Source organism: Trachurus japonicus, chromosome 4, assembly GCF_045865225.1.
Source record: "Trachurus japonicus isolate A0001 chromosome 4, Traja_1.0".
Lineage (NCBI taxonomy): Eukaryota > Metazoa > Chordata > Actinopteri > Carangiformes > Carangidae > Trachurus > Trachurus japonicus.
Window position 1 is genome coordinate 25,756,246 of NC_140910.1, and position 25,367 is coordinate 25,781,612.

The following is a 25,367-nucleotide window of genomic DNA, read 5'->3' on the forward strand; positions in this document are numbered from 1 at the left end:
ATGTCTGCGCGTACGTCTGTGCAACTTCAAATGCCACAAGTGTTTATGTTACACATGAGCTGTCTCAATTGCACAACATTCTTTGCATCAGTCATTATAATAATAACTAACCAGCAAGGGTGAAGGCATTCCCAGTGTGTGTGTTATGTGTGTGTGTGTGTGTGTGTTGGTTTGCAGAAGGCACATTCCTGAGCCGGCCTGGGAGAAAGTGAGAGGCTCCCGGAGGAGAGAGGGACTGCAAAACAGAATTCCCAGAGAGGTTTGAGGAGGGGACGACTGGAAAGCAGAGGCCCCTTTTTGTCACCCGGGCCTTGTTGGTGCCTCAGGGGCCATATGGACCCCTGCCTCTTTGCACCCTCACATCAGCCCATTCTTCACCCTCCGCCCCCCCTCCCACTTTTGTGACAGGACCGTCCACGTGAATGAGTCATGGCCGGAGTGAAGTCGCTCCCCAGGCTCACTTCACTTTGACTCTGTTTTCCATCTCTTATGTTCATTTCCTCTTCTCTCTCCTTCACCTTCTCACCCAACATTAACCAATTGTGTTTTTGTTCTCTGTCTGCTCTTGGTATCATCTCTCTTCTCTCTTTCCTTTTCAGGGCATCTTGGACATAGTCTTAAAACCTGGCAATAGACAGCTGCCCCCCGTATTATGCAGCGACTCCCCCCCTCCTTCTGTCCCTCCGGCCTCTTTTCTGGCAGGGTACTGGCTGTCAGTTGTGACTATAGGTTTGCTGGGCTGCTCTTGACCTGAGGTGGACCCGGCACTCTGAGGCGTCCTTATTTTATCCCCCGTGAAGGAGCGAAACTAATGGAGTCCACTTGTTGTAAGACACTGAAATGGAAACAGCGCTCTCCTACATGCTGTGGAGACGGTGTGGCAAAAAATCAGTTGAATTTATGAAAACCTTTCCGTTGCGGTGAAAGACTTGAACTGAAATTAATGAACAAACCATGTGCTTTTAGCCACAGAGCTACTTGTGGGTGTAAACAGTGCATTGCTTGGTGCACCACCGCCCCCTCGTTACTGTTGGCAACGACTATTTCAGATCCTCCTTGACAAAGTTTCAAGGCCCACCATCCGGGTGCAGTTTCCAGTGATCTCAAAACAAAGATGATTAGATAGCAACAAGGCAGCAAAATACAGAAATCATCAAATTCCCATCAACTCCTGAGTGAAAGACTAAGGAGTTGCTAAATACTCCACTATGTTGAACAGCTCAGTTCCTGGGTCACAGGATTTCACTGTTTGTACTTTTACTGTTTGTAATTACTGCTGTAACTGATGAGTGACTGGAACAGTGAAGTTAAATGAAAACAATGAGCTGACAGAGACACAATCCCAACTAACAACAGAAATATGTACAAGCTTTATTGCTATTGTCACAGTTTGAAATCCCTTTATAATAATAAAACATGTGTACTGAACATACTGGAGAATCAATAGCATAACATCATGAAATTAAAGAGCCATGAAATGACTTACAGCCAAGGTCAGATTCCTCAGCCAAATCCAAAGTGGATCCTCAGGGAGCAGTGGTGAAGGGGGCATTAATGGATGGCATATTACCCAGTAATTAGACCTCTGTTGGGTGGATGAAATGAATCCATTGGTGACCCTGAGGCTTCAACCCAAGGACTGTCTTAGTGCCGATGGCAGAATCACCTTGGCGTGATGCTAAGTCTCTTCAGGAGGTGTCCACAGGCCCATGCTCTTCAGGAGGCTCTCCTCCAGCAACAGGTACTCATCATACAACTTTTTCTCTTCATCCTCTTTCAGGGATTGGACTGACTTGTCCAACTCCTGGGGGCAAAAGAAGAAGAGAAGAATTAGACATAAACCACAGAGAAAAGGACTGGGCACAACTCTGAGGCAGAAATAATATCACCCTACAGTAAAAAAACAAACAGTAAATGAGCTAAAAAGCCCTACAGAATCTCAAGGTGCAGAAAAACATCATTAATGGATTATAGTCATATATAGTTTTATAAAATCTGGATATTCATGTCAACAAGTGACAGGGAAAAAAAAAACACGACGTGGGGAAATATTTGCTTGTTGGGAGGAACGTAGAGACAACATCCACACACACTGAAATGAATGTGAGATTACTACGGCACAACAAACCTTCATCTGCATTTATAACAGTCATCTCTAGGTTAAACTGAAACATTCAGCCATTAAAAGATTTAGCTTCTATAGATAGCAGACAGACTGCCAGGCAGTGGCTGTCAATAACTATACTGTTCCCCAGTGCAATGGATCAAATTGCGATCCATATGAATTAAACATTAGGGGCAAGAGAATAAGACAGAGATAGAAAGACAGACAGAGAGAAAGAGAGAGAAAAAGAGGGATGGCCTACTTCGACTTTCACAGTGACAACTTTGAACCAGTGTACACACTTTTAACTGGGTCAATAAAAAACATTTGAGTCCTAACGTACAGGAGGGAGAGTGTTCATTGATACCAGAGGCTGTGAGTAAGGTTAGAGTGTAGCTGTGGACACAAGGTCTTTTTCAAGGCCACTACAAATATTGACAGATGGAATATCAATCATCATGCATTTAGTTTGTCTAGACTTCTACAAACTACATGAGGACCCAAACTAAAACCCCTCCACTGGCTCTGGAGGTGGCTGGCTGTCTAACTAAATACATAAGTGCTTGGCTTTATCTTCATAAAGCTGGGTGAGATAAATTAATAGTTCAAATTCATTGTGCTGCATTTGGGTCACATGGGAAGTTACAGAAGTATTTCACTAAAAAATGGAAAAATAAATTCTCATTGAGGTGGTAATTCTTCACAGTTTCATTGATTTGAACCGATTACACACTGTTTTCACATTGTCACCTCGATCTTGTTGATGAAAAGATTAGTTATTATATAGCTTTTTTAAATATACTCTTATTTCTGTTTAGAATCAAATCAATAACTCACCATCTTCTTCTTCAGTTCTTCAGCCTCCTTTTTCTCTTTCACCCACATTTCCTCTCTCTTCAAATAATCCTTCAATGCATCTTCCTCCTTCTCAAAGTATTTATGCATACTCAAAATCTGCACTCACACACAGGGGAAAGAGATGCATTGACAAACATTAAATAAACCGGCACTCTGATGTTGTTGTGTATCTACCTGCTGCAACAAGAAAGTAAAGGGCAGAAGCTTCTATTGAGGGTAAGTGGTCAACAAAGCATCCACTAGACACTGAAAAACTGCTGGATTTAATTAGCGACTTTCCACATCCATAGGGACTCATCTATTAGAGGTGGCAACTGTCAACTATCCTGAACCAACTCTAACCCTAGTATAAACATCTCTGCTTCTACTGTCCTGTTGATATAAATGCAGTAAAGAAGCAAAAAGAAACTTGACGTATGAATGGCAGTGAACTAGTGTTGGCATGCTGCAGTAGTGGAGTTGTTTCTCAGTTACTCAACCTTGACAAACTGTAAATATTTTTGAAGAATAAATAATACACAGAAAACTCCTAACCACCTTCAAAGTGAGTACGTACGAGGAGTCAGGAGACAGTCTTACCTCAGTCTTCGAGGGAACGCTGAATGTCCTTGGGATTTCAAAAACACGCACCATTCCAAGGTCGTCGCTCACAGCTAGGAAGTGCTGCTTGGCTGTAGTTACAAATAAACAAAACAAAAAACAAAGCAAAACAAAACAGAAGATGAGCAAAAAAATATTTTGTATGGTCGTCCAAGACAATGATTGAAGAAAAATAATTAATAACAATGATAAATATTCAGTTAAACTAAACTAGACACATGTATGGGTTACTGAGCGGGCCTATGGGCACAATTGGCCCCCCTGAAGTCTCAGGCCCTTAGGCAACAGCCTCTCTATGAACTGACTGCTAATAGTTCTTGTTCAAGGTCTAAAAAACAAAGGAAACTTGATGGACATATTGATTATAATGAGACCCAAATGCTTAATTTGGTACTTGTGCATTAATGAGCTTCCAGCAGACAAAAGTTTATAATTAGGAAGAAAAAAATATCTTTAACAAATAACTTTAACACTTTTGGGGGCTTTTGGGGAACAGAAATGACTTTACACTTTGCTTAGTATCATACACCAAAAATAGCCAGAACTCACGGGAGTAAGTCCAGGGTTTCAAGCAGGTGATCTTGGTGTTGGTGACACCTGCTTGGATGTGTGCAGGCTCGGTGCTGTTTTCCAGCAGGTTCCACACATCAATACTACCATCATTTTTCCCAATGAAGAAGACAGCTGGTCGGGACAGGGACCAGCATCCCACGGTGCACTGCTGCTCAAAGGATGGTGACAGTATGATGGGGTCGTTCTGGATGTTGACAAGAAGCCAAACAGAGTCATTGGATTTTAAAAATTAGATATCATTGAGTTTATGCTGTTGTGTGTGTATCATGATGAACAACCACATCGAACATGTTAAAAGTCCAGGAAAACCTGTCGAATCACCAGGTGTTGTTACCATGACTTCTTCCTTCCAGATGGCAAAGTGCCAGCCTCCCGTCGTCAAAATAATGTCTTTGAGGAAGGGTGACCGCTGCACTGTATTTATCATCCAGTGATGGACGTTAGAGCAGTGGAGAGGTTTGCCACCTTGGAGAGAGAATAGAGAGGCAGGCCAGAAGGTGCAATGTTTTATTTGACAATAATTTGCTGCCACTGAAGCAACAGGACGCTGCACGTAGCAACTAGGTTTGTCTTCCTGCAAAGTAGCTGGCTAATCCATTACATTCAACATGGCTTCCAAACAAAAGAGATAACTTAACAGTTATTGAAATACCTTGAATACACTAATGCTTGTGAATAACACTGAACTGGTTAGGATCCTTCAATTTGCGCTAACAATGTTGATCCAGAATACTCACTGTCTACGCTCTGTTCGTCCTGTTTCCAGGTAGTGTAAAGAACCTCTCCATCCTGGTGGTTAAAAGGTTCACATTGAAGAACAAGATAATGACAGATATAATATGAAGATTCAGTTAATCCAATCACGTGGCTATATTATGAAGTTTGTTCCCTGCATCTACTGTGACACTGTGACACAAGAAGGACTTGACTAGTTATATCATTTACTCTGAGAGTGAGGGATATTGTTTAGTGGCCCGTATGAAGAAGAGAAAGGGTTACAGAATAAATAGATTCAGTGTTGACATGGATACCTGACTATTACATAAAGCCAGATTTACACCTGGAGCAGAAGTGTTGGTGTATTGTTATCTGACACTGGAAAGTTATTGCACGATTGACCTGCATATACCTTGTCTTGATTTTATGTCTTAATTATGTACTTCCACCATTTGTTCTGGACCTTTAGATAGTTAGAATAAAACTGTCCTTCAAGCAGCGTGTCCAGTGTTGTACTGGTTTTGATATTGTTGAGTCCATTGTTCACCTCTGTTCCAATCAAAAGGTTGGTATTGACATCCTCCAGGGCAGTGGGTGCTTTGGCTGAGGTTGCTCTGTCATCGTTTTCATCAGCTTCTTTTGTCGGGGGATACCGCAATGGAGCGTGCATGGTGTGGGGCAGAAATGAAGACAAGGTTAAAAGTTCAACTCATAGTACTTCTTTCTTTTACACACAGACCTTTTTGAGTAAGTCAAGAGTGACAGCATGGTCTTTATTAGAGGTTAAAGACACGATTGTACACTGAAGAATTGTTTAAAAAATGGTTAGCTACATGGGGCATACAATATCTACACAAAACCACAAAACCAAAGCAGTGGTCATGATTATGCAGCTATTTTGGGTCTCAAGGAAAAAATCCTAAGTATGCATTTAAACCAAAGAATATACAACAATAGGGGAAGAACAATAGGCAAGGCCTTAGGAAATACTACCAACATGTTGGAAGAAACACTGAAAAAATGTAATCAGTTAAAGTCAGGAAATAAGAGATTGAACAGAGGCAATGGTGCAGTCTGTTCTGTAATCTGACCATGAACAAGGCGACAAAAGAAGGACAAAAGGGAGGGAGATGAGGTGAATGAGTTGGTAAGAAGGGTGGTGGGAGATAAAGGCAGAAGAAGTGGAGGTGGGAGTGAGGGCTTGTGATGTGAAGGCGGACAGTAAGGGAGAAGGGTGGGAGGTGTGAGATAGGCACGGTTGCTAGTGATGGAAGAGAGAGGCCCTTTCCATCACAAAAGCCCAAGTGTCTGTCAGGGGCATTACAGAACTGTCCGTTCACAGCAGACCGCTCCCAATCAAGTCTCAGCCTCACTCTGTTAGATTAGTTCTGGGAGGTCAGATCAGATTACCCAGTCACACATCTTCTGGACCCACTTTCTCCCCAGTTAAGATGAGTGTAAAGATATGAGAAAAACACAATGGAGCACAGTTACCGATGTAGACATTGTGTAACTTTTATCACACTGCACTACTGCTCTGTTTTGTTCTTAATCCCCCAGAGATCTTGCTTGCAAGCACTTGGAAAATCATGTGGTTTGGTTGTTGAGTAAGTTGGAGGCTTTCTACGGCGGTTACAATAGCACAAGACGACATGCTGAATGTAGAGCTCAGAAGGAGACAGCATAGACTCAATTAATGAGTCTACGTCTTAGGAATATGAATTCATTAAAGGGATAGTTCAACATTTTGGCAAATTGGCCCATTGTCATAATCCCTATAGTCATAGAAGTAGGTTTGTTACCTTTAAATGTCGGTGCAAGCCATTTTTAGAACAGCAGAGCAGAGCCGCGAGCTGCTCAGAGCTACGCTACGAGGAGGCTCATGGAATTTCTTGGTTTCCCTCATCAAACTCATCAAATACACAATCCAACAACTCCAAAACGCTCTTGTGGACAAGTTGTGACCTGCACATTCACTAGGCTATGAGATAATAACAGAACGTTACGAGACAGAGTTGTTTTAAACAACGTGCATCAGTGGTTTTGCATGAATTTACCTTGAAAACAACTCTGTCTCGTAACGTTCTGTTATTATCTCATAGCGTAGTGAATATGCAGGTCACAACTTGTCCACGAGAGCGTTTTGGAGTTGTTGGATTGTGTATTTGATGAGTTTGATGAGGGAAACCAAGAAATCCCATCAGCCTCCATAGTGTAGCTCTGAGCAGCTCGCGGTTCTGCTCCGCCTAAAAATAGCTTGCACTGTCAATCAAAGTTAACGAACCAATTTGCCAAAATGTTGAACTATCCCTTTAAAACCTTAATATACAGTATATTAAAAAAACAAGGCAATGCATTGGCTCAATTAGTGAGCATATTAATTTTATATTGACCAGCCACCAGATTTGTGTTTATGGAGACAGACTTTCAGCCAGACAAAGACAGGCCTCTTCTTGACCAGTGAGGATACACATGATCATCTTCTGGCCCCCAAGGACCCTGAGCAGCATATTGCAAAGAGCTGACAGTCAGCAAGGCTAATGCTCTGCAACTATGAGGGCCTTGTTTTGCAAGTATCACTTAATAAAGTGCTATGAAACTGGAGTAGAGAAGAGGGAGACAGACAGAGAAAGAGAGAAGCCGAGGGCCAAGCCGACCCTGCTCCACTGATCACTGTGTTCAACCATCCAGAGCAGGATTCAAGAATCCAAAACCCCAAAAAATAGACTCTTGCCCACACTTTTGACAACTATTAGACAGTCATGTTTGAGTATTATCTAGGATTCTTAATCCAGATATCACATTATTTGTCAGAATCTTCTGAAGGTTAAAAAGAAAACTCACATTACATATACATACAAATAATGAATTAAATTTAACCACTTTATCTGTCTGTGTGTTTTACAGTTTAGAGTTATCAAATTCTTATCCAGGCTTCCATGCGTTAAAACAATCAGATGTCTCTTTTGCACAGTCTGTTGCTTTCAGTGACAGAGTCAATGTGTGAATGAATTAAAAGTTCTTTTATGAAAAATTATTAAAGTGTTTGTTATAAATAGAGAAATGCTTGTGGGGAGACGTAGCAACAGACAGAAGCAAATAAAGCCAAGCAGCCTCAAGGGTAAAATCCCTCACCTGTGCTATCTGTATTACCATTACAGGTGTAGTGTTCGAAGCTGAACTTCAAAGGAGCGTATTCTCCTCTGATATCGATCTTTGGCAGCGAAACCTGACACATGACAAGGGGGAAACACAACGTTTTACGTCTGAGGAACTGACAGACACTAATGTTCCATATATACTCAAAGCTTTTGATATAAAATTAAAAATCATATTGTGGTTCTACTTCTGAGCACCACGGGGTATCAGCCAAACACAAAGCTTTAGTCTGTCATTATAACTGTTAATCAAACTACTACAGAACATGTTTAGTTTCAGAATTACATTTCATAGCTACATGTTTAATGATATTTATCCACTCCACACTGTTGCTGTTCAGGTGTGTACAGATTGATTTATGAAACTGCTGAAAGAAAATTATTCCTGATCATTTAACAATTCACCTCAGTCAAAGGGCTTCCACTGTGAAAACACATACAGTAAATAACAAGAGTTTCAAATTGCACCCGAACCCCTGCAGTACCTTAAACAGTGGTCTCCATGTGCGATCCAGGTGTTTGAAAGCGTTGGGGACACTGTGGGGTGTCGTCTGGGTGTTCTGATCCGCATTCTGCTTTTTAAATGACGCTGACATGCTCGACATTTTTGGCGCTCGCACATCCCAGAACATTATAGTGCTTTACAGAAATAGAGAGACACAGAATCACAGAATAACAGTGGAATGAATATGATTAAATAGATTTCATGCTTATACTTTTGTATATTTACTCAGATTATGAGCCTTGAGCTGCAGGAGTGCAGGCTTAGATGTTCTGTACAAGTCAGGTTATGTAGGTGCCAGTGAAATGGAGACACTAACTGAGAGCATTTCATCCATTTACCATTTAAAATGAACATTTTCAGTGTTCAAGGCCTACCAGTCAGGAGCACAGGTGATAAACTGAACAGAAGTCTTATTCTTGTTTTCCATTGCTACCCCCGTCCTGGTCACCTAATCAGAGAGAAAGAGAGAGAGTTTCAAGATCAACAAATATCTGTGTCAGGGTTATTATGCCAAGAGTGCAAAGTAGTGAACAAGGTCCCTGTGAAGATATATGGGAGCTTAATGTTCCCCTTGGGGCACTTTGATGATTGCCTTATTCTACTCATCCAGATGAGTGCCAGTGGTTGTCATGATTTATTAGAGTGAAACAAGGGACAGCCACCAGTGGGAAACCATAATGTATTCATTGTTTCACGAGGAATATTTTAGAAACACTCAGCAATACGTGTGGGTTCCTATAGACTGTAAGAATTCTCTGAATCTATCTGAGACCATAGATCATTGAAGTAAGAAGTATTTCTATGGCTGCTAGATTTATTGTACACTGGTTAATGCACAACTAAAAGTGTAAAAACACAGAGCCTGTAGCAAACCTCATGTCAGTGCATTTTGAAAAATCCTGTGCAGAACATTTAAATATATTCTTTTGTGCTGGTCCTGCAGAAACCACAGCCTAAATTTTGCATTCCTGTCTTTTCTCTGCAACAACTTCAGTATACCTTATATATCCTTAGCGCCTCTTAGAACTTCTCACTCTCAAGTTAACCCTTCACCTTAGTCAGATAAAACTAGTTATATAAATATTTTTGAGAAGAGGTCTGACCCCTTAAGTGTAAATATTTCAATATAGTTTAGAGACTTGTGTGTGTGAAGGGTTAAAATCTACCCCAGCTCCCCCTGTTATGTTGGAAACTATGTCACAGTGTTTACATTAGATATGATAAAAGAGGCCTGAGATCAAGAAAACATTAAACAGTGTTTCACTGAAACCACTGAAGTGTAGTCACACAAAAACCTTTTATTACTTGAGATAGGCCAAACGGCAAGCTGATTAAGCTTTTGTAAGTTTCCAGCAACTACCCACTGTACTCCATGTGGAAACTGTCAGGGAATAACTGTATTGCGCCTCTTTGGTTTCCCCCAACCCCTCTGCCCTCCAGCTGTGTACCTCAAACGTTGGTGGCAGCCACTGGACATCAGTAATTTGTGCTTTGTGGCTGTTCTCCAAGGCAGACACTGCACAGAAGCGTGCGACAGGAGTCTTATTCTCTTTGTCATGAAGGTCCTGGTGGGGGGTCAGACACAAAAGGCACAGTATGTACTGTACAGAGAACGCTGAAAATTAAGTCTTAACCAATCTAAATACAAAGACTTACAGTGATGCTATAAGAAAAAGAGAAATGTGGTAGAAAAATGAAAGAATAAAAACATTTAATAAACAGATCAGTGTGTATTGTATGTAACTGAAGCAGCTTCAACTTATTAACAATAAAAGTTTTTGCAATTACTTGCAAAAAATGTTTTATTGGAGTTCAAAACATCAACTCGTATATTGTGAACTAACCCTGACTGCACGAATATCAGCTAGATTGGCTGTATGATGCACCTGTAGTTGAATTTGCTATGTACAGTGGTGTGAACAGAACACAAATCTATACAGGAGGATTTTCATTCTTTGTTTATCTGATAAGCTAGCAGCAGGTGTTGGTGTAATGCAGCTTTCGCAGCACTCAAAATCGAAATAAAGCTTTTTAGCTGATACAACTGCCTTTGTTTACACTGCAAACACTGGGGAGGGCAGTGATCTGATTTGCTTGTGTGTTATCTTCTATGGGGACAAACTGTAGTGGTAGACAGAGGGCATGTGTAACAGCTGGAGTATGTGAGCTGATGCTGTTGACTCTGGGGAATGAAGAGCAAACAAGGACAAAGAGAATAGACTGAGGAGCGGAGGGAGGTGGGGGAAAAGCAAAAGAGAGGGAAGTGGTGAGGAGGAGAGGGCCGGAGACAGCTGTTCCACTGTAGAGGCAATAAAAACACACAAAGCAAACGGGGGCTGGATGATGGGGGCATATGTGTCTATTTAAATACAGCAGTCAGGTGGAAGATGTCAGCTGAGGTCAGGCTTTAAGGGACAAAAGTTGTTTGATATTTGGTGTCTCAGCTGGCTATGGTGGATTTAATGTACTTGCTGTGTTGTGGGTTTAAATATGAGCCCTGGTATTTGTCATGCGTCATTACTTCTATCTTCCTGACCCTTTCATCATTACTCTACACAATATCATTGAAACAAGGCAGATATATCATGAAAATCCTACTTTACTATGATGTAAAGCCAAAAGAGAAACCCTCTTTAAGGTTTCTGTTTCTTTTTTTCTCTTAGGGCACTTAAGTCAAAGTGAGGTGTTTGTATGCAGCCTTACAGCCGACTTTCTCTTGGCAGTGGGGTCATGTAATGATATAAAGTTGCTTTGAGATCTACCCCTGGCAAGTAGTACATTTGTGGAACTAGTTTTGACAGCTGAGGCTGGCTTGAAAAGGACCATTAGGCTGCTGCATTCCCAACTAATGAAAGGGTGAGGATGAGGAGAGCTCAGGAGTCAACGTATCATCATCTTGCTCTGTCATACAGCACGACTCAAGAGTACAGTCTGTCTTTAGAGCAAACATGATGCGTGCTTGGATAAAGTGACGACCCACATTTGAAGAAAGCAAGCCAGCATCATCACTTGTCAACGAATTATGATTACTGATACCACATTATACAGGAATACATCAACACAGATACAGAACACCATGTATTGTTGTATCAACATTGTGCATGCTGCAGACAGGATACGGGTACTTACAAATGCGTCATTGGTGAGAGAGGTCCTTTTTCCACAAGACCTTGTTCCCTGTAACTGTGTGATGTGAGCAGAAATGTCCCATAACACAACCTGAGACAAGAGCAAACAAGAAAACACTTAAAAGGATATTAACATCTGAGTATGGTGCAAAAAAACACAAACAAGAAAACACTTAAATACATCACATCAAACTTTGATTAAAACATAATGAGAAAGAAAACAATAGAGGGAGAAAAATGCTAGGACCAACCATGAGTATCTGATAAATAGTTTTCCTTTTGATAAAATAAAAGTCAGTCAGAAAGTAGTATGGTACAAAAGCTAGGCAGAGCAAGCAGCAAGGCAGAGAAGCAAGACAGAGTCAGGGTCTGCACCTGGCCATTCTTGCAGCCGCCAACGATAATATTGGGATCAGACGGGCAGAGCTCAAAAGCAAAAATGTCATCTGGGCACTCCAGTAGCAACTGCAAAAAACCCCATAGAGAAACCACATTACAAAGGGCAGAAATATCATATTTCAAAGTACAAATCTGCACATATTGGGTGCTTGCCATCCCAACTATTTATTTATTCTAGTCTCTCCATACACAGTTCAGCTTTTAATCCACAAAACCAAGTGCATGTAGCAGATTCAGTTTCATCAGGCATAAAGGGAAATAGACCCAGGAAGGATAGGATGGTATTTACAGAGCAGTCATTTTTCATCTTGATGTTTAAATGTGCTCGAGTTTATAATTAGCTGCGCAAATGGACTACAGCACTCCCTACAATAATAAATTCATCTATTTAAATTATATAATGTCTCCAGTTTCCCCTACATGATATCCTCTGCTGCTTTGATCGCTGCTCCAGGAGATGGTGAAACCAAAGGATGACACATATCAGTGAAAGCATACGTCATGCAGAACTCGTATTTCTTTTGAGTGATTTAGAAGCTCAGTTTTATTGATTTAGTGCCTGGGTCAAATCAATAGTGCCTCTCAAATTTTCCTAAAGCAAATAATGGTTTTGAATGACAGCACAAAGCAAATCCTTCCACCCATTTCTTATGAACGTGTGTCTCTGGGCAGATATAAGTGAGAGGAGAGACAATGTAAGCTGTCAATGAGAGAGAGAAAAATGGTCTTTCTAATATCTTCTCCGAGTGGTACATTCCTCATGTCCATTCAGTGTACTATCATGTATTTTCCATACCTGGGGAGTAGTGGGGTCATTGAAGGAATAGAAGACAATGAAAGACGGCCTGACGTCAAATGTAGTCGACTGATCCTCCTCCTTCCTCTCTATCAGAGCCACAGCTATAACTCCTACCACATCAAAAACACACCATACAATGTATTTAATAGTTGTTAAATATGTTGATATGTTAATAAATGATAAGCTAATGAGTTGGTCCATGAGAAAGAGGATTTGATTAATCCCAATCGTGTACTAAATAAAATATTAAATGAGTCAGACTTCATATTTTGGAGTGAGAAAAATTCCACTCATCAAATCTGGTAGACCAAACTCATCACTGATGCAGATTTTGTAATTTACCATAGATAGTTGGATGCCAGTTAATGCAGCTGATGTTCTTGTCCTTAGTGTACTTCTGGTCTGCGAAGACCTGATAAAGCTTCAAGCCGTCCGAAGCCTTTCCAGACCAGTCACCAGCCTCAGCTGCCCCCTGACCCTTCCAGGCATCGGTGAATACATTCATAATCTCTTCCTGCTGAAGGGCATGCAAAACCCTGCAAGACAATCAACATTTTTATGTTAGAAACCGGTGAAAAACCTAATTAAACTACATCATTTAATGAACAACTGCTTCATAAGAGCTTACATTGGTGCTTATAAAGTGCTTTTATCTTATCTAGTACCTGGAGACAAAGGACCACAAAAATAAACATGTGGGAGTTTGAGAGAGACTAAGATTATTAGACATCATTACTTTAAGTACAGTGACAGTATTCTAATGCTCCAACAGTGGTAATAATGGAGTTACCCATGGCTGATACAGAAATGTTTGAGACTAGGTTTACTTACCTGGGAGTTACTAAGTTGCAAAAATTCCTCAGACTCTCAGACTGGAGGATATCTCCTCTTTCTTCTTCACTTAATTCTCTTGGCGTGTACTGTGTAAAGTTATTACTCTTACACTTCCTGTAAATGGACATAAGATGCTCATCATAAAACGATCAAGATGGGGTTGCTATTAACCAAATAAAGAGAGATAATGTGTCACAGTATGTGGTTAACTCTATCATATAAGCATGTATATAATGCATGGCAAAGATAATCTGCACAAAAATACTTACACTCTGGTGTTATAATCTAATTTTAGTGCATTGAAAAAAGAGAGAAATTATTTCACCAGATGACCTGTCAGTGGTTGTTTCCCCCTAGTAGAGCAAATAGGTTAATATACACTGATCTGCTAGCATACCACTGAGTCTGAGCACTGCTGCTCTGCAGAGTTGGAACAGCCTGTATCCCACAATCCCTCTGCATCTGCTTGATACTGAATCTGCTATCTTGATAGGAAGGACACTCCAGGTGGGCATCCTTAAAATCTCCAGGATTTCGGTCAGAAAAGGAGACTGGTAGCCCAAACTTGCTCCGCACTCTTGAGAACTTCAACCACAGCTGAGGAAAAATATGAAGTACAGTAAGTAATACAAGTACAGTGTTATTTAATATGGATACTTAACGTGATTTTAAAATAAACTGCTGCACCTTTGGTCGGCTCTCTTTGACAGATTCTTCTTCTATTTCCAGCTCACTGCCAAGAGATACCCATGGCTTTGGTTCTGGGGTTTTACAGACTTCCTGCTCCAACTCCTCCGGTGCCTCGGGCTCTGGGGGCTTCACGACGCAGAAAAAAATACAATAAAACAGACATAACATAGAATAAGAACTGGAAAAACACTTAAATGAAAGATGTTTCTCAGTAATTAATCATAAAACTTCCTATACAGTTACACAAAATTACACAACTATTGCAAGAGTAGTTTTGAAAAGCTTTTAATTAATTTTATCTGCACAAGTTCACTAGAATAAAATAGAAAAAGACAAAGACTTCCAAACACAAATATTAGAGAGGGTACTAAAGAACATAGGACCTATTACTAAAGCCAATGCACTTCTTACATTGAGGATTCTTTCCTTAGCTTCTGGCGTCAGAACGAGGTAGAAGCTCTGGCCGTAAGTGAAGTCTCTGTCAAAAACCAGTAACATCTCGTCCTCTGGGTAGTCCTGTCAACAGTAGACAGAAAGCAGTGTCAGATTCACACCAGATTAAGGGGTTTCTTTGGATAGAATTAAAGTCATGCACTTGAGTTTATTCTGGCAACCCCAAGGAAATTATTTGCTTTACAATAGCACTTTGAGAAAGATAGTACTGTAAGTATGATGGGGCAATATGTGTGGACAGACAACCACCACACACATACCACTAAAAGCAGAAGCCAGGCCTTGGCTGTGTCCCAAACACGAAAGCCAGCATTACTTGGAACAGATGAGTCCTTTAGGGTGCCCATTGGTCTAATGTGAGTAATGTAATCAAAGGGACATGAATGCTTTAAGTAAGAGTGGTGGTTACCGTGTATTTAATCTAGATCAGACAGTGGGGGGAAATGAGGTTAAACTGGCTGCTCTGTCTTTTCCCACAGTGCTCGACTGGGGGTCTGTGTATCATCACGGTGTCTTAGGGGTTTTGTCAGAGAGATCTGTACAACAATGGATCAGCCTCACCAGCACAAGCTGCTTCACTGGACTGAAATCGGACACTGCGGCTCTTGTCCTCATGTCCTGTATGATGTCGTCTTTTTTCAACAGCTTGTAAGGGCTCTCCCCTGTGACGTCCTCATCAGCACGGCAATCGAAGAGCTCCTGGGTTGCCGATGTCAGGACCATGGGGAAGATATCCTCAGGGTGATCTTGGTGATACATTGTTAACAATCAATACAGGCGTGCCAGATGCTAAGGAAGTTATATATTAGATGTATCTGTATCTGGATGGACTTCCTGAGTACACAGTAAGCACATATTACTGCTTTATTGCGAGCAGTTTTAGTAATTTATTAGTTGTTGGAGGCTGCGCTCAATTAAATGTATTTGTTTGTTAGTGTTGTTGCTTTTTATGGTGTTAGGTGCAAGGAGCAATCAGCTTGGTCACCCTGATATTCACACGGTGAACAGGCTCAAAAGTCACCATTGCCTGTGTGTGATTGTGACACAGATTCTTGCCCTTCATTTTCTGATCAAACGCACAACGACGCCTCTGATCCATCACCTGCCCCTCCCTGCAGGGGCGGACCACCCTTCAATATCACAGCATGAAATGCAATCCTTTTGAATAACCTACGCACGACGTCCAAATACTTGGAGAAGGAATGCCGTTGTTTTTCTTACGACTCTTGGCATGTGAAACAAAGATCAATAATAATGCAGGACTGCTCAGTTATGAACATCTAAACCATCATTGTTGCTATATTGTTATTGCTACTATAAAACCACAGCACTGCACCACAACAAAATTTGTCTTAATAAACAATCTATATAGACTCCACCTCCTCCTCCCATCTAAGGCCAGGCTCAGTCCAGGGCACGCTACAGTAAACAGGGCTCTGCATAATGATAGTTTTCATCCTGCTTGTGGTCTCTCTCTTCAAAGTCTTTCCACAAGGTTGCTGAGGGGACGCTGGGAATGCTCAAGTACAGCTTAAGTAACCACTTCCCAGCTGGGTGTGTCAACCTTTTCCACTCACTCCACTCAGGCCTCACACCAAATCATTGTAGTGGAAACTCACACCACTCATTTCACAGAGTTATGTGTCAACTATGGTATTTGTATTCATGGGAAATATTTGCTCGGAAGACAAAGAAAGTGTGATGTGCTATGTCCCATAACCCTCAAGAATGCAATTAAACTGTGTTTGTAGGCTGTGCCAAAGAGATATTTTAAATATGTTGGGCCTCTTTCTCTTGCATAATTCACCCAAACCTAGCATTTTTTGACCGCATACTGTAAGTCTTGATATTTATAGCATACCACACATAACTTTGGTTCTGTTTATTTTCACGTCTGCTTACACTAACAAAGAAATTAGGCCTGAATGAAAGGTGTTTATCAACTGATAAGATTAATCCTCACTTATTCTGTCAATGTTGAACAAACTCTCAGAAAATCTGCATTTATGTTTGTGTTAAAAAGCCACCGTGCAGTCATTGTCATGTGGTAGAAACTAACCCCCTATTTATGGACAAAAAATTGGTTGCCAAAAGATATATCATTAAAGTTTAGAGCTAAAACTTGGTTTTAGGTCAGACCCTCGGGAAATGGATGTGTTCATTTAAAGAGATTAAAACAAACTTGTACTTATACTGGTTGGTATATAAGCTTTAAAGCTATTAAACAAATTAATATACAAAACTGGGTCAGCCTGGATCTGAGGACCATTATCTTCAACTCCCAACAGAGCCAATGACCTAATCTACAGTACAAAGAAGATACACATGTAGGTGACCAGCAGTTAGCCAGAAGCATGCCTCAGGGTTGGTATGCTGAATGTAAACCAAACCTTGACAATGAGGACTTACAGCTGAGTACCCTGCTCAAAGGCTATGCAACAGTACACTGAAGATCACACGAGAGTTGTTTTTTTCCCCCTGACTCTTCAAAGAGATCTCTAATCTCTACATTTCATTTAAACATGCAGCAAATAAAGCTAATGAAATATCAGGCATTTTACGAATGTTAATCAAAATGTACAAGTTGATCAAGATGAATTTAAGATTTAAGATGCTGAAATGGAAATTGTATTTAAAAACTATGTAGGGCTCCTGGTTATGACGATTAATTAAGACAATAAAAATGTGCTTCATCTTCATCTAGTTTATTCGCCAGTTTTACTTAAATTGTTTGTTTTTTTTCATTCATGTGAGTGTGATTATGTCATTATTGCCTCTACTACTACGTAAGTCAGAAAAAAGTGATTGGTTGTCTCTTACCAGGGTTTTCTACAGAAGTAGGTGATGGGATCTTGGTGCCTGAATGGAGAGCAACGGTCAGTTCACTGTGTTTTTTTTTTATTGTAATAGAAATCTTCTTAACACAAACTTGTATGTGTTTCTCTCTTACCTTTATGTTTGCCTTTACTGCCTGCACTGCCTGCTGCTTTTGTTTTCTTAGGTGGCATCTTTGTTCCTAGCCAGGGGCAGCTTCATTAACCTCCGGGGAAAAAAGTTGATGTTCAAATTCTCTGCGAAGGGAATACAGTAGCAAAACACCAAGTTACATGCATTTCCTATTTATACAGACACAGATTTATGTTTCATTAGACAGACTACACAAAGTGGCAAATGACAGACGTTGCAACTGCCATTATCAATGCATGTGGCGACATCTTGTGGGGGAATAATTGAAATACACTGTTATTTTGCAGTCCCTTGTTAGCAAGGAACTGTTTGTATGTATAACTTTATTGGTGAATAAAAAGTTGAACAAAGTCTTGTGCATTTGCTTATGTTTCAGCTATTTACATGGAGCTACCTTCATACAACGAATGTGTCAGGTTATTACTGTGTTGTGCTGTTGCTGTCAGACTCCACAACAAGAGCTTCTCCCAGTACTAAACACAATTCAAATGTGTATTATTTATATTTCTTCTTATTTATTTTTTGTCTTCATCATACTATTACAAATACTGCTTTCTTTTTTACTGCTATTGCTATCTGCTATTCATTGTCTGTCCTACATTTATTTGCTGTTGTCTGCTGCTGCAACCAAGGATCATCTTATCTTAACAACTTAATAACTATTAGATTTCCATATAACGTTAAACTGTGTGTTCAGATCACTGCTTTAGTAAGAGCGGTAAAACATTGCCTTACATTACGTCCACGATTAAAAATACTGTTTACAATGTAACTACCGTAGATGTAAGAAAAATGTACTTTAAGTATGATTGGCTCTAATTTAATTACTTTGCATCACTGAATATGTTAAACAACCAGAGGTTAATGGTGGTCACAGGCACTAGGATACAAAATACAAAGCTACAGACACACACAGCACGTCCTAGCTAACAATGTAACAGTAACGTTAACGGTACTGTAATCAAACATTACTCATTAGCCACCTTGCTGTGGCTTAAGAGCACCGCTTTAACGACTATTTTTTAAATATTATTACTAGGTTAGTCAAAAAGTGAATCAATAAACTGAATTTTACCGGGGAGCTGCAGTTTATAGATGAATAAATAGATTTTACCGGTAGTTTACAGCAGCTTGAACTCCTCCACACTTTCGTTTGGTTGTCAATGGTAACAGTAGAATGGGCGGAATGGGTGCGGGTGTGATTGACGTTTCAAAGGACCAATCACATCGCAGCTTGGGGAAATGACGTTGTAGCTTCGTAAAAAGTTACCTGAGCCCTTTGCACGACACCGGCACACAGTTTGAGGAGGTTACCGACACATACAGACACATCTGGGCGTTTAATACACTTTTAATGCCTCAGTTCTCATTGTTAGACACAAATTCATGACTTTTAATTGAGTCGAAGACATTTGGATTTAGCTCTTGTGCCACAGACTGCAAGTTGATCAATCGTAATCTGGACATTTGGTAAGCAACCTGACATGTTTACATGTTTCCTTATTTTTCTTTTTCTTTTTTTTAACTGGCAGTGTTGGCCCGAATATAAAGGTCGATGAACAATTCATATCTGATATTTTTGCTACAATAGTGGAGGCTGATCTGGTTTCAGAAGTGCGCTGTCATCAATAATAAACACCTGACTTGGTTTCCTCATTTCCCTCTTTCAGTTTCTCAGTATGTCTGTCTACTATTCACCATTCAGCTAAATGGGATTAAGGTAGATTTGTAGCCTTTGTCTGTGTGTTTTTTAGTTACTAAAATTACAAATAGCCTACAAATTGGTCAAAGGACAGAGAGAAAAGGAAGAACAGGTTTCACATTTCCCGGAAATAATTAGTGTATCACGTGCACTGACATTAAGTCAACCAGCCCTGCAGTACAGTAAAGCCTATATAAGCTTTTGTTTTTGTTGCCACTGTCAGGTGTTGACTCAGTCTTTTATTGTATAGAGTAGACTATAATGATATTGTATGGACTATAATGATATTATTATGACTAGATAACTTGATAGATCATTTATGAATAAGGGGTGGGAGTAAATAAGTTTTACTTCTTCCAACTCCTTTTCGGATATGAAAAACAAACAAACAAACAAACAAAAAAATCAAATTTTCAATTATTTATTTATTTTTTGTTCATATGTTGTCTTTGCAAAGTTTTTATTTGTTATGTCTGTCCATTTCTGTATTATGTTTTATTTCTTTTAACATGTCCGAAATAAACTTAAACTTAAACGTATCTTTTAGTGTCATAATTAAGAATAGGGTTAATGTACCCACTGGTTTTCATAATAACAGGAAGTGTTTTTTAGGTGTTTCCTCTTATCTATGTCAATTTCAGAAATATAAATCACCATTGTCCTGACACAGTGTAAACAGAAACTGAACACTGTTTTAACAGAACACATTTAGAGCAATGGTATTTTGTTGCATTACTTTGTACAATTGTTCCCTTAAATATAAAAGTCACTGGTGCTCAAGTGACATGTTTGTGAAGCTGAGGGATTGGTTATTAGCTGACATCTTGATTCACACTTTGTTTTTTAAGGCAAAATTCATGGTATAGAAAAATATGAGTAACATTTAGAAATATGTTTTCCTAAAATGTCTTTCATTTATCTCTTTCTAATGCTAATCAATGCATATTGTTACATCATTATTTCAGATATGGAGGATTCCAGTAACTTGTACGATGTTTATGAAACAAATGACCAACCTCCCTGGGCGGACCACCAGTGTATGGAGGAACTGGACAACGTGGAGTGTCTCAGGAGGAAGATCAAGTATTACTTTATGAACCCCTGTGAAAAGTATTACGCTCGTGGACGTAAACCGTGGAAACTCATGCTGCAGATCATTAAAATTGCCATCATTACTATTCAGGTAGGAGTCTCACGCATGACCTGAACAGATGTAGCCTACAACCGCATTGTTTCACCGCCCTGTTAACAAGTGTCCTTTCCCCCTGTCAGTTGGTATCTTTTGGGCTCAGTAACCAGATGGTTGTCACATTCAAAGAGGAAAATCTGATGGCATTTAAGCACCTTTTCTTGAAAGATTATGTCGACGGAAGCATGGAAACGTATGCTGTCTACAGACAGCAGGACACATATGATCACATTGATTACATCATTAAACAGGTAAATGAATCCTACAATTGGAAACATCATGAAGGCATGACTTTTATATGCTCGATTTAGTTGGGAACATGATTTATTTTGTTCATTTGACGTGTTGGTGTGGATGTTTTTACTTTTTGCTCTTGCGTTATAGTTAATCATTGATGGGATTTTATAATTCTACATGCTTGTATGTCCAGAAAACATTATGAGCTCCCATGACAAGCTCTAATTTGTCATGGGAGCTCATAATGCTTGAACTTTGTTCTTTGGTCATTTGATTCTGTCATTTACTTGGCTATGGCTGCATAAACTTCTCATAAAAAAAGCTAGTTAAATAACTTAATCTGCTGCAGCTAACCTTTTCCCGCCACCATGCACAATTGTCAACAACTTGACACTGGGTTTTAATTTGGTCATTTCTATAGTTTGGACTCCTGCACAACACCACAGTTGGTAATCATGAGTATCAGAAGATTGGTCGTGCCTACAGTCCACTGTTGCTGTGTCAGCAGTACTACAGGAACGGTACCATCTACCCTGCAAATGAGACCTTAGAAATTGATGTCGAAGTGAAAACAGGTAGGAATGACTGTTTGAAGTATGTGTGGAAAATGCAACACTCAACCAGGTTTAATGAGTTTATTTGGCAAAACATTTGACTTTTTTAAATGTTGTCTTTTTCTTCTTGTCTTGCCTTAACAGAGTGTATTGACATTTATCCGATGTATCACCCAACATTGCGAGAACTTCCAGATTTTGAATTGTATTTCAAAAGGTTTGTACACAGCACTCAACTAGCATCTTATTAACAGTGCAAAACATCTTTTGGTTTTATATTTGACATGTACTTTCTGTATCTCCCAGGATGCTCTTGGTCAAGGTCACATTTGTTCTTAAGGCCATAAATTTACAGACAGTGAGACATCGAGAGCTGCCAGACTGCTACGACTTCACTGTGATTGTACGTCATTTGACTTATTCCTCGTGGCTGAGTAAACACTAGTGAATCACATCACAGTTTGGACACATCTGATCATTTCATTGATTATGAGAAATTTCTTTGTTTAATAAACCCCTTTAAGATCAATCTGAGCAGTCTAACAAGAAGGATGTTTGCACATTGGGCCTGATATTGACATAGTTAAATGTTAGCTTTAGGTCCTGGCAAGTCAATGTTTAGCTCTTTGGTTCAGCCACATAAATGTAAGGCTTATTGCGAAAGTTGTCTGTTCTCTGTTTAACAGATCACTTTCAACAACCAAGCTCACAGCGGCAGGATAAAGATCGACCTGGAAACGGATGTGGACATCAATGAGTGCAAAGACTGGAAAGTAACTGGAGCTTGTACGTTTTTTTTTCCCAAACTTGATCTTAAATTACACAAAGGAGTCATCTGTGTTGCTGGGAATCAGACTTGTATCTGTGCTGTTTAGCTGTTGCTGTGTCAGCAGTACTACATGAAGTTCTTCTGCTTCATCAGATGGGATCATTTAATTTTTTGTCTGTTCCCACAGCTCCCAGAAGCATTTACCTGACTTTACTGCTTGACTGCATCATCATTGTGACATGCCTCACCTCCTTCACGCTTTGCGTTCGGTCAGTGATCAATGGGATTCAACTGCAGTTTGTGAGTAAACTAGTAATTGTTTTAGTTTTAGTAATAGTTCACTCAGACCTAAAAAAAAAAGGTGTGCTTGTTCATTCTGGGGTTAACAAAGTGGAGCCTCATGCCTCCTTGTAATCAACACCGTTTTACTTAATACTTTTTTAATTTAACTTAATCTGTCCTAAATGAAAATGTACAGTATTTATGGGCATCACAGCAGCTGTGGTTATGATTGTTGTGTCATATCAGTGTTAGTTTAGTGTAGATATCTTCTCTTCTGGTCTGCTAACCAGATGCTCCTAACTGTGCCAAGAGCATAACTAAAAACCAGAGACAGAGCCCCGACACTATGGAACAGCCTACCTCTGCAGATTAGGACTGCACAAAGCACTTTAAGTCTCTATTAAAAACTCATCTCTTTTCCTTGGCATTTCATATGTCTTCACTGTTGTTTTATTGTTTAATTGCATGGTTTTAGTGTACATTACCTGTATCCCATTTAGCTTTATACTTGATTGTTTTATTGTACAGTACTTTGGACAACTTGGGTTGTATTTTTAAATGTGCTATATAAATAAATATGTATTGTATTTAACTTTTTCTGGTTTGTTTGATCAAAAGTTGTGATTTTTCTTTCAGAGATGGATAAAAAAAGAAGAAAAGACTTGTGTGTCCATTTAGGGGCCTTGATGTGAAAAGGTTTCTCGAACCACTTTCTAACAACGTGGATTTCTTCTGTTTTTAACAGGAGTACACACTCTACTGCAAAACTCACTGCAATAAAGAAGTGTCGATGTCAGACAAGTTGGAGTTCGTGAACGGATGGTACATCCTGATCATTGTCAGCGACACCCTGACCATCATTGGCTCAATTATGAAGATAGAGATCCAGACTAAGGTAATGGAGGGTTTGATCACTGCGAGTGGTTCATGTCAGCTGCTGCCTACAGTACATGTGTTGTTGACGCACTGTTTCTTCCAGGTCCTAACAAGCTACGACGTTTGCAGCATCTTCCTCGGCACAGGCACCATGTTTGTCTGGATCGGGGTCATCCGCTACATGGGATACTTTTCCAAATATAATGTGAGACTAGTAAATCATTTGTCAAATATGATGCATTTATAATCCTAAAATGGTTTTATTGCTTGAGCTTTATGTCTACACAAACATCTCCCCTTGAAGATACCACTTATTCAGTGTAATCCATTATTTGGTGCATAAAATACGAGGAATTGTAATATTTTCTACAGTTGTCATGAAGCCATTAATCTTGCCGTCACATAAATACTGTAAATAGATCCTTATTTACAATGAAATTTGAATTAGATTTATTCAGGATGATTGCAGCTAATTACCTAAAAAATATTCTTTCATGAGGTTTCCAGATACTGGTCTTTGGGGAATAGTTTTCAGCTCCATTACCATGTGTTGTGTGGCTATTTTCAGATTCTCATCCTGACACTCAGGGCAGCTTTCCCAAATGTTATCCGTTTCATCTGCTGTGCTGGAATCGTCTATCTGAGTTATTGCTTTTGTGGCTGGATCGTCATTGGTCCATATCATGAGAAGGCAAGGAGCGTTTACATTACACAAAGAAAATGTTTTAAACTCAAAATATAATATAGAAAAAATGTTCACACCTCTGATCTAACTTTTTTTTTTTTTTTAAACATTTTTGTTTTAGTTCCGGACGTTGAACACGGTGTCAGAGTGTCTGTTTTCTCTCATCAACGGAGACGACATGTATCCCACCTTTAAGAACATGAAGCAGAAGAGCAGCCTGGTGTGGGTTTTCAGCAGAGTTTACCTCTACAGCTTTGTCTCGCTCTTCATCTACATGATCCTCAGCCTTTTCATCACCATCATCACCGACACCTATGACACCATCAAGGTAAATGCCAGTCAGTGGTCATTTTTATTTTCTGTTATGGTTTTTATTCAATACGTTGAGGTTGAAACGATCAATTGTCACTTTGTTTAATGTAGCAACAGCAGCAGAGTGGGATCCCAACATCAGATCTGCAGAAATTCCTGTCGGTGTGTAAAGACCTGCCAAACTCTGGCCTGTACCGACTTGAGAAGAAGAAAAGCTGCTTCTTCAACTGCTGCATCAACAGGTAAGACCAGACGCCCGCTCCATGTTACTCCTGAGACGCTTATCCCTTTTTTGTGTGTGATAAAACAGCTTTGACTATGGTAAGGTAATCTGCGTTAGGGATCTCGTATTTCAACATAAAACAGGAGATTCAAGTGCAATGTGTCAAAGCACTTTTTAATACTCTGTGCAGTCACTTGATATAACATCTTGAATAGAATCTAAGCTGAGCCAATTTCTCCTTTCAGGTGCAGGGAGCGTCAAGAAGAGAGGCTGACTTCAGAGGCATAGCAGGTCTTTAATGTCTAGATATTGAAAAACTGTACTGTATAAACCATAACCGAACAATGAACGGTCCTCTTATGCTGTTAAATTCAGCAGGGGAGGGGGTTTTAAATCTTTTCTCTTTACCAATACGTTTACTCAGGTGATTGATTTAATGCGGGGGAACTTCTCGTTGCTGAACAAGACCGAATCCCTGTGATCATAAAGGTTTGAGCTGAAGGAACTGAGACTCTGAAGTCCGGTCTCTATGATGCACTAATGGAGAAAGCACTTTGTAAATACACTTTAACACACTGATTTGTAGATGAACAAAAAAACTGACGTTGAAATGTGAGATGGAATTGCTTTTGAAAAGCATCTCCCGAAGGATCCCAAAGCTGTAAACTGAAGTTAATGACTCAAGGTTCAATAAATGTTTTGTAAATTCATGTGAATTTATTTTCTCCCAAACAGGAGAAATGTGTTGATATA

The 25,367-nt window shown here is 39.8% G+C and overlaps 2 protein-coding genes across 2 annotated transcripts; one reads left to right on the plus strand and one right to left on the minus strand.

Moving 5' to 3' along the window:
- Positions 1–1,355: 1,355 nt before the first annotated feature.
- On the minus strand, positions 1,356–18,947 carry dnai3 (dynein axonemal intermediate chain 3). The gene is made up of 23 exons (XM_085774964.1): positions 18,900–18,947; positions 17,769–17,860; positions 17,639–17,677; positions 15,380–15,564; positions 14,777–14,881; positions 14,363–14,491; positions 14,073–14,272; positions 13,673–13,789; positions 13,184–13,377; positions 12,839–12,951; positions 12,019–12,108; positions 11,645–11,734; positions 9,964–10,080; positions 8,890–8,963; positions 8,496–8,649; positions 7,988–8,081; positions 5,400–5,488; positions 4,873–4,924; positions 4,470–4,600; positions 4,112–4,319; positions 3,542–3,633; positions 2,942–3,058; positions 1,356–1,804 (listed from the first exon to the last, which is right to left on the minus strand). Exons 2-23 carry the CDS (start codon positions 17,824–17,826, stop codon positions 1,679–1,681), a joined length of 2,574 nt encoding a protein of 857 aa, XP_085631090.1. The 5' UTR covers positions 17,827–17,860; positions 18,900–18,947; the 3' UTR covers positions 1,356–1,678.
- Positions 18,948–19,083: 136 nt separating this feature from the next.
- On the plus strand, positions 19,084–25,324 carry mcoln3b (mucolipin TRP cation channel 3b). The gene is made up of 14 exons (XM_085774970.1): positions 19,084–19,255; positions 20,453–20,670; positions 20,760–20,927; positions 21,335–21,488; positions 21,612–21,684; positions 21,774–21,870; positions 22,154–22,253; positions 22,424–22,536; positions 23,264–23,413; positions 23,498–23,599; positions 23,963–24,085; positions 24,201–24,407; positions 24,503–24,633; positions 24,860–25,324. Exons 2-14 carry the CDS (start codon positions 20,455–20,457, stop codon positions 24,900–24,902), a joined length of 1,677 nt encoding a protein of 558 aa, XP_085631096.1. The 5' UTR covers positions 19,084–19,255; positions 20,453–20,454; the 3' UTR covers positions 24,903–25,324.
- The last annotated feature ends 43 nt before the right edge of the window (positions 25,325–25,367 follow it).

Bases quoted from the DNA above. Each gene is read 5' to 3' on its own strand.
- mcoln3b (XM_085774970.1), top strand. From the start codon at position 20,455: ATGGAGGATTCCAGTAACTTGTACGATGTTTATGAAACAAATGACCAA. The intron at 23,600-23,962 runs GTGAGACTAGTA...GGCTATTTTCAG, and splicing joins GATACTTTTCCAAATATAAT to ATTCTCATCCTGACACTCAG. The intron at 24,408-24,502 runs GTAAATGCCAGT...TGTTTAATGTAG, and splicing joins ACACCTATGACACCATCAAG to CAACAGCAGCAGAGTGGGAT.
- dnai3 (XM_085774964.1), bottom strand. From the start codon at position 17,826: ATGCCACCTAAGAAAACAAAAGCAGCAGGCAGTGCAGGCAGTAAAGGC. The intron at 14,273-14,362 runs GTGCAGCAGTTT...ATTTTTCCTCAG, and splicing joins TCAAAGAGAGCCGACCAAAG to CTGTGGTTGAAGTTCTCAAG. The intron at 8,082-8,495 runs GTACTGCAGGGG...GTCATGTGTCAG, and splicing joins CATGGAGACCACTGTTTAAG to GTTTCGCTGCCAAAGATCGA.